The sequence below is a fragment of the Gavialis gangeticus genome, unplaced genomic scaffold (assembly GCF_001723915.1).
Source record: "Gavialis gangeticus isolate Ggan-Ray unplaced genomic scaffold, GavGan_comp1, whole genome shotgun sequence".
NCBI lineage: Eukaryota > Metazoa > Chordata > Crocodylia > Gavialidae > Gavialis > Gavialis gangeticus.
This window is the reverse complement of record NW_017729024.1, coordinates 146,557,878-146,567,350: the sequence shown is the minus strand read 5'-3', so window position 1 is coordinate 146,567,350 and position 9,473 is coordinate 146,557,878. Positions and strand designations below refer to the sequence as shown.

The window sequence follows — 9,473 nt, the reverse complement described above, 5'->3', positions numbered from 1 at the left end:
AAAAAAAAAAAAAAAAAAAAAAGAGTACCCCTACCCCCAAGTCCTTGCCCACATCATATTCTAGTCTTCAAACCCACCAGTATGTTATTAACTGGAATGTTTAAAAAGGACAATTTTCTCATTCTGAAGTTAAGCAGTAAGTTTGATGTTCAAACATAAAACAACCTCTGTGTAGGGTATCCGTAAGGTTTGATGCTTAAGATCATCATATTCCCCAGCAGACACTCTAGCCACCTGAGTCACTGCTTCTTCGGCTGTTTGTAAGAACAGGGCTTATTAGAGTGAATCTGAGAAACTGTGGTTTTCGCATCAAATGGTGACATCAGAAGCTGTTGCAAACCCAGAGGCTAAACGACTGATTCTCAGTGAGGGTGCCACAGCACTCTAGTGCCACAAGACCCTTTGAAGGGCACTCCACAGTATAAGGAGATAAGCACAAGCTCAGGCTCATCTTTTGCCTGGTCATTCCCCTGCCTCCACTGCAAGATGGCAAGCACAGTAAAATAGATTGCTAATCGATCCAGAAAAGTCATAGATGGGCACCTTGAGTCTAAAATGGTCAAGAACAACTGAACTAAACCTTCCTCAGTAACCAGTATGATTTCTGGTTACAAGAGATTGCTCTGCATTACAGAAGCATAATAGTATAACCAGCCAGATAGAAGAGAGCGTTTCTAATCCTGACTCTGACAGATGCTCCCTTGCCTTGGTCATGTCATCTAACCTTTCTGCCTTATTACTGTATTATAGGGGACAGAAGGGACCCCAAGAGATCACATAATCCTATTCCTTCCTCAGGGCAGGATCACCACATCTGAACCATCTGAAGACATATCTGTCTAGCCTACACTTAAGTTTCCAGAAACTAAGGTTCCAGTCTGTTCCAGAGTTTAAATCTCATAGTTAACAAGTCCATCTAAAGACAAGGATAAATTCACCCCCCAAGCTGCAGAACCAAGATGGGAGATTTGTAATGATTAAGCAGTCACATATATTTTGTTTTACAAACCGACTGTTCATGTTTACCAGAATGCTTGCAAAACTCACCAAGAGCTGGAGAGCCTAGAGTACAGCAAGGATCGTTTATCTGAACTACTGTCTCACCCAATATTATTTATATTGGCACTCACACAAAAACCAAACAAAAGCAGCCAGGCTCTACTTGTGCAGGAAGAGGCTGGAAGTTGGAGGGAACGGAAAATATCCCACATTTGAAACAAACCCATTTGGTCTGGGGTGTATCCACAAGACCCATGCATCCAACCTCTCCCAAAATCCTTAAGCTACTCCAGTAGTAGGAGTACAGGGAGCAGGAACATAACCCTTTTCATGCGAGAAGGTAGAAAGAGAATGTACTGATGGTTTGTCAGACTCCCTCAAGAACAGTAAATGAAATCTGTTACCCAAATCGTACCAAATAAAGGATTTTTTCCTGATGGTTTTTTATGCCTTTGTTTTGCTACTTGTCAAGGACATGACGGGGGAAAGGGAGGAGTAGACAGGATATAGGGCAAGAGCTTTGTTATAGTTTAGCTTTATTTTCCAATGCAGTGAGATGGACAAGTCTCACAGGAGTCTTTCCATAGTAACTGTAGCATGGCTCCTGATCCTTTCCAAAGGTTGATGTACTGATCACTATTAACTCATCCATTTGTTTCCTTTCAGTGTTTTAGGTTTCTTTTTTTTGTCCTCTGTAAGTAAAAATATACCATTTCCATGGTGTCCAAGTCTTAGACAAATGCTTCAGTATGCCAAGATTTACCTGTTTTAAACTGGTAAATAGTGATGATTTAATCATCTCACTATAAAGAGAGACAAATAAAAAAAAAAGTTAAAGTAAACAAAAAGGTTTAGAAACACAGGCTGCCTTTCAACATGCTCCCATTCATTTTAATTAGAACACTGCAGCATCATGTGCATTAAGCCCCTGCCCCCCTCATTTCAAAATGGCCATGGGGCACTAACTAAAGCTCATTAAATGAGCTTTAGTTAAAGAGTCCCATGGCCATTTTTAAACATGAAGAGGCTTAACAAACATGATGCTGCAGTGTTTTAATTAGAGCAGCTCTCCAAGAACCACTCTAAATAAAGCACCCTCCCACCCCTGAGCACAGGTATAGGCAGCCATAGGGTTTGCATTAGACTACAATACGTAGTGTTCTTAAGCTATAATAGGTTATAGGTCACATCTAACCACATTAATGTAGGTTTGGGTGTAGGAGTTACTCAACTTCCAGCCAAAAAGACAATAGTTAATACTGAAGCCAAGGCCACTAAAGCATAATAGCCTCATCCTCAAGGTTCAAGGAGTAGAAATGTCTACAGGAATCTTTAAAAGATTAATATGTTTGCAACTCTGGAATGGAGCATCAGTGGTTAAAGCAAGAAAATGCACATTTTATAAAACTCTAGAGAAAAGAAAACTGCCTTAACTGCAAATTCTATTCTTAAAAAAGATGCATAAAACACTCAAACTTTCCATTAATATGCTCTGTATTTTCAACATGCTCAGCCTGCCATAAGCGATAAAAGTGTCGTCTTGTCTTTCTGCTTATGCTTACATTCTTTTTTCTGGGAGAAGCTGATGCCCTACAGATTTTGGTTAGGAAAACTCATTTGCAGGCTGCCTTAATTTAATACTGTTAGTTTTGAGGTTCCCATAACATGTTTGTTTTTTAAGATTCTATGGATTAAGGCATATTGTTCTGCAGTTTCTTAAGACTCATCCACATTGTACCTCCACAGCCATGTTCACTCAGAATCATTTATCTAAAGAAAGTCAGCTCCCAAGCCTTGTTTAAAGCAAGAAGCTGAACTGAGATAATTGAAATCAGCCTAATTTTTTGAAGTGACAAAAGCAGTAATAATTAAAGCACCACAAAAAACACAAGCAAGCTGGCATTTCAGGAGGAGGCCATTAGGTATGGCAGGAAGTGACACTAACTTAAACAAAAAAGCTTTGAGGAAATTCAAGAAGACTTATGGAGTGTTTTCACCAACATAAACACATTTCAAAAGATGCTGCGTCATAAGAGTATCCAGATCACATTTGTCAGACAAAATTGTTTTTTTCCCATTTATTTATTTTTTACTTGGCCCATCTGCCACAATACCTAAAGGAGGTCATCCTTTTGTCTAAATTCTCCCTGGCCATGATAACTGGTAGCAAGTCTCTCCCCACAACTCATTTCAGTAGCTGTGTTTTCCCAGCTCAAGGCAAAACAGTTTAGTCCTGGTCTTGTTAAGGTAGCAGCTGGCTAGATGGGCTACCTGGCCAAGGATACCTACAGAAACCCACCTCTCCTCATACCTAACGCAATCTTTTCAAGCCTGTAGCCCACCTAATAAGTCTCTATTCAATCCCAGTATCTCTACATCAGTGATTCTCAACCAAGGTGCCACAGCACCGTGGGGTGCCTTGAGATCCTTTCAAGGGTGCCCCAGGTTGCTATGAAATGTCAGCACTGTTAAGTAAGCAAACACGATCAAAAGATAAACCCAGAGATTTCAGAAAAGGAAACCATAGTGTTAAAAACATTCTGCCTTGTTGTGGTTCTTTGCAATGGAAAAAGAAAAAAAAACAAAAACAAAAACCTGCTCTCTTATTTTTTCTACAATCAAAGAGGGGAAAAAAAAAGTACAATCCAAACACAGAGCTGGCATTTTTCCCAGGGGTATCCTGAATCTTAAGAGGTTGAGAACAACCAATTTTTAGGCATGGTTAGTTGTATACACCAAGTAATTTTGCCACTCTGCCTTCTCCCAAATGATCTCTTCCTTTCACCAGAAAGGTCTAAAGGATCAAAGTTCCCTATATATCCTGCTCCTTTTCTACCCGCACCCCCCCCCACCTGTTAGCATAGATATATATATTTGGGGGTGCACGTAGAAAAGGAGCAAAATATAGGAAACTCTGAGAGAGAGAGAGATTAAAAAACCTTATTCTATCCATCTATAATGCTTTATTCGTGTTCCAATTGGCTGACACACGGACAATAAGTGTGAACAAGCATTCGAACAGGCGCTGACAGCGTGGTAGAGCACCAGCATGATGGTGGGGATGGGCCTCAGCCCCCTCTGCCACACACACACACACACACACACTCTCCCTGGAGCCAGGGGCAACAGAGCGGACAGAACAGGGGGGCGAGGTCAGCAGCACTGGCCTTGCCCCCCTGCCCTGCTCCCTGCAGGTGGCAACAATGGAGCCGGAGGGGAGTCTAGATTGCAATATTCAATTGTCCTAGGATGGTGGGTGGGATCCTGATCCCCAATATACTATATAGTAGCCAACAACCTAGGACAATTGAATATTACAATCTAGACTCCTTCATGGATTATTCCTGGATGATATCCATGTACAAATAAAGGACAGTTTCAACAGTGGAGTCACCTTCCATGTTGCAGAGGGTTGTTTAAAAAGACCAGTCCTTCCAATAAAAACCTGCTCCAAAAGTCACACTGTGCAAGAGAAAGAACAAATGGTCCAGCGCATTCAACTCTGAATCTGTGTGTAATCCTGCAAAAAATCCTTGTGAATACATGCACTTGAAATGTATTTATAAAACTAGGTGAAAAGCATTTGGAAAATTCACAGTCCACCAATTCTTAAATCAGGTTATATTATGACTACACCCAAAAACAATCATCTATATCTACCTTTAAATGGAATAGATGAAAAGTAATATACACCACCACCACCTCCTCCTATAACATTTTTACATACGATAGAAAAACATAAGCATGTATCAAGTGTAAGCCACATCAAGCACGATGTAACTTTTCATCTCTATATAGTGTTATTATGACATATCCAGGATACACCCTCTCCCCCTCGTTCTTCCCACTCCCCGCTTGTACAAAGCTTGTCATGTGTGACCTCTCCCTACCCTTCAGTGTTTTCCCAGTGCTGTCGAGAAGACCTGCCTGTCACGTTTTCTCCTGTTCATCCCCATTGTCCAAAAGAAAAAAAAAAAGCTTAACATTTTATTCTGTATTTCTGTGAATTAGGTAGCTCTTAATATTTGACCATTAAAAATATTATATTAAATTCAGAAGCTATACAAGTCAATAGGAAGCATAAGTAACCAATTGCTGGAGGATGTGTTTGTTTGCACTTGAAAAATCTGCTAACAAGCAGCTTCATATCAGATTCTACATAATTTATACTTAGATATTTTCTCAGTTTCTAGTTTGGATTCATAGTATTAGCTTCTTAGGGAGGCTATATGTGCTTGTTATATATTGCAGCCATTAAAGCATCATGCTGTAGTCTTGTCAGACTTCTCTGACAATCTAAGTAGGTTAAACCAGACTTGATTAAAGAACTGGAAAAAATAAAACAAACAAGCCTTCAAATAAATTTAGGGGCTACTCAATAGATACTGACCATTTCAGCAAGCCACACTTTCCCCCCTAAGGATTATACCCCACAACCTTATTATATCCAAACATTCAAAAAGACTCTGCAAGAAATAGGCAAATGTGTACCAGGGTGGGAACTGCATTCAGTACTGTGTCAGCTAGTTGTAACAAAACCCTCCCTAAGACCACTCTGATGTACGTAAGTGCTAAGGATCTTAACCTCAGAATTCGAGCCAGAATCTAAAACATAGTAACAATACTTGGAGGAAAAAAAATATTAGTTGCAGACAATGTACTGTTCACTTTTTCCCAAACTGTTGACCAGCAATCCAATGCACCATTTCATTGGCATTAGGGCTGGAAGGGACTTCAGAAGATAATCAAGTCCAGCCCCCCACCCAGAAGGGCAGGAAGTCAGCTAGGGTCATAGGATCCCAGCAAGATAAGCATCCAATTTACTCTTGAAGGTGTTCAATGTAGGTGCTTGAACCACCTCCGACGGCAGGCTGTTCCAGACCTTGGGGGCTCGGACAGTAAAGAAATTCTTCCTCATGTCCAGCCTGAAACGGTCTCGCAGTAGCTTATAAATGTTCGACCTCGTCATCCCATGAGGCGCTCTGGTGAACAAACATTCCTCCAAGTACTGGTGGTCACCCCGATAAACTTACAGGTGGCCATCAGGTCACCCCTGAGCCTGCGCTTTTCCAGGCTGAAGAGCCCCATGGCTCAGCCTGTCATCATAAGGTCTGTTTTCCTGACCTCTGATCATGGACGTGGCTCTTCTCTGGACTCTCTCAAGCTTCTCCACATCCTTTTTGATTGTGGAGCGCAGAACTGGAGGCAGTACTCCAGCTGCAGCCTCACCAAGGCAGAGTACAAGGGGGGAAATGACATCCTTGGATTTGCTTGAGAAGCATCTATGGATGCAAGCCAGCGTTTTGGTCACTTTACTAGCCGCAGCATCGCATTGCAGGCTCATGTTCATCTTGTTGTCATTGATGACCCCCAAGTCTCTTTCTTCTGTAGTCCTAGCCAGCGTAGCACTGCCGAACCTATAAGGATGCTGCAGGCTTTTCCTCCCAAGGTGGAGAACCCTGCATTTTTCAGTGTTAAACACCATAAGATTCTCATCCGTCCATTTGCTGAGCCTGTCCAGGTCAGCCTGGATCACCCACCTGTCTTCTGGTGTGGATGCTCTGCCCCACAGTTTGGTGTCATCGGCGAACTTGGCCAGTCTGCTTCCGACTCCAATGTTAACATCATTAATGAAGATGTTGAACAATATGCGTCCAAGGACCAGAACACAGAAGTGTACACACTAACATTTATGGGTTTTCAGAAATATTTGGGTGTGGATGAAGAGGAATTTTTATATGAACTCTTCAGCCAACTGTTGTTGACCAGAATCCTCATCAACAGCCAATTATAAATGTTAATGTTTCTTCTATTATTTTAATAATTACAAATTTACTCAAAAAAGCAAGCACTTTGTTCTATACTTGCACATTTGTGATATACATTTGATAATATAAGTAATGGTGTTACCTGACTGCATTTGCATAAACTCCTGTGACAACTATCAATCACATGAGTAACTTCTGTTTTGGAATACATGAACATTTTCCTTCAACTAAAGTGTATAAACACAAAACAAAAGCTATTCACTTAGTTTGAATATTGGCTTACCGTGTAAATGCCAATTCTACAAACAGCAAATGAGAGCTGGATACATTCAGACATTCTCTAAAGAAATTAAAATAAGATATTACTAAGAAGTCTATTAACTAGAGAAGCAAGTGGTTTATTTTCTAGAAACACAAAATTAAATTGTTTCAGGTTTCTCTCTCCCTCCCACATAGGCAGCTGTTTGTACTTAAAAAGAACATATGCTATAAAAGGTGCAAACTACAATAAACTCCCAATATGGAAATTGGACAGTTGTGTGTTGTTGCTCCCAAAAATTTTTTACCCTCGACTATCCCATATTTTTAGTCTGGCACGCTCTAGATTTATTTGCTTTTTTAAAAGGGATCTCTTTTCTCTTAGTGTTTTTATAATATTCAAGTTAAAGCGGTGTCAACATTTTTAAAATAAGCATATTAAAATCCCTTCCCAAACTGCTCAACTTTCAAACTTTTGGGAAGCCATTAATCCACTACCACTTCCATCCTCCAAAGGAAAGTATACATGATCTCTCATTTTGCCTTTATGCAGACATGAGAGAGAACCAATTTCATCCATTGTTAGGTCTGTTAAGTCGGGCTATTTCCTATTTGTAGTCAAAAACTCTAAATTGGGCTTCCACTGATTTATGCAGTTTGTTAACTCCAAGGTCTTTTTTAAAATGAAAGTTTTTTGTGAGGTCTTTCTGCACTGAGCTATAAGTGTTGCAACTGGTTGCTTTAGAATTCTGAACATATGAACTCAGCGAGCTTGCATCGACCACTTATTTAGGAGATTATAGGGCTCACTGTGATCTAAGACGCTGAATGAATGATTCTCTAAGAAGTTCCGAATACCACAAACCTCAAAACAGAATCAGTGGAGCTATTATGGTTTTGTCAGCTTTGCCAATGACATTATAGAATCCCAAAACTGTTTTTTTTCTCTGTAACAATTTTTAAAGAGTTGAAAGGGACCACTGAATTGCACAAGATAATTAGCTTTCATACACATTTCTGTTTTTATGTTTTATCTCTGGGTGTTTTTCTTTTTTTGTAATAAAGTCAGTACCACTACTCTCCCTCCCCCACTTCTACCCACAACCCAAAAAATATGTGATTAGCCCATTTAGTTAGAATTATTTTTTTTAGTAAAATTTAATTTTGACCAAAATATTAAAAGAATGATTCCTACATAACCGACAGCCAATGAAAAAGGTTGCTACAGAGTTTTCTATTTTGATTATTGTTTAAATATTTTGAACAAACAAAAAATATTTTGCTTCAGTGTCTGAAGGCAAAATGGTGTTGTGCTAAGAATCTGAAACTACCTAAACACACTTTTATTGACCAACCTGAAAGAAATGCAGGGACATAACCAGCAAAACAAGGGAAAGTTAATTTGTAATTCATGCACTGCAATGATTTGGAAACTTTCAGCCTGTAAGAACAACAGGACAAGTAAAAGCCAAAAGGTACTTTTCCCAACCTATCTAAAAATTTGCTTAGTGGCATGCAAAAGTATAGAAATGCTTTTCCCATAGTTCAAATTTTTAAAAAGTTGACAAAAATATTACCAGCAGGGTGTTTCAAGCTAAATCTAGCATATCTTCCAGTGATCTTTTACCATGTAATACTGGTCAATGTTTGCCCCATCGGAATATGACATGAAGGTTTGGGGGAAAGGACGGAAACTACCTTAAAGACAATGCCCACAAAATGCAACCTGCAGCGTGCCAAAATTAAATACTTTAACAGCCTCAACACTAAACATCTAGGCTATGGACAGAAGTTACACAAACTGGTTTAAGTGACTGGAAATTGGTTTAAACCTGTAACAGAACACAAGTTCAGTGCACATAAACCGCTTTCAAAATGGCCCAAACTGGTTTAAGATAAACCTGGTTGGATGTAGTGTCCGACTTAATTCATTTAGGCCAAACCAGTTTATAGCACTTCTGTCCCAGATCCATTCCCGATTTGAGTTAAGTCTTAGTCCCCCAGCATCCCAGGATGCTTTGCAGTCCTGGGCTATGCTGCCTGCTCCAGTGAAGCAGGGACTGCCTCATCCCCTTGCTGCTCAGCCTGCTTCTGTCAGCCTATAGGAACCAGGGGGGGCAGGGGAACAGACCCCCAGACGGCCCCTAGCCAAGGTCTACACAGCATGTGGGGGGGGGAGGGAAAGGCCCTGTGGTGGGGGCTTTTCGACCCTTGGGTGCTGGGGAGGGGAAGTGCTGCCAATTGCTTCAGTGACTGCCACAGGAAGGAGAAGTCTTCTGGGCTGGGTGCCTGCTCATGCAGCCCAGCATGGGGGCCCTAAGGAGCCCCCACCTTGGGAGGCTTCTCCCCACTTTAGCCCAGGGCAACCCCAGGGAGCTCTTCCCCTCCCAAACCCCAGACCTGCTTGCCTCAGCCCCAGAAAGTCTCAGGCAGCCACAGGGAGCGGAG

At 40.9% G+C, this 9,473-nt stretch overlaps 1 protein-coding gene across 4 annotated transcripts in view; it reads right to left on the bottom strand.

The window, feature by feature from the left end:
* The window catches only part of ARL15 (ADP ribosylation factor like GTPase 15), a 405,914-nt gene that overhangs the window by 376,223 nt on the left and 20,218 nt on the right, over nt 1–9,473 (bottom strand). For 2 of the 4 annotated variants that reach the window (XM_019517872.1, XM_019517873.1), the window contains exon 2: nt 7,051–7,107. The exons of 1 other annotated variant lie outside the window; for it this stretch is intronic. In XM_019517872.1, coding sequence (XP_019373417.1) covers nt 7,051–7,107 — 57 coding nt within the window. Of the gene's footprint in view, nt 1–7,050; nt 7,108–8,380; nt 8,417–9,473 lie in introns of those variants that run through there. One more of the 4 variants, XM_019517870.1, reaches the window with a different exon arrangement.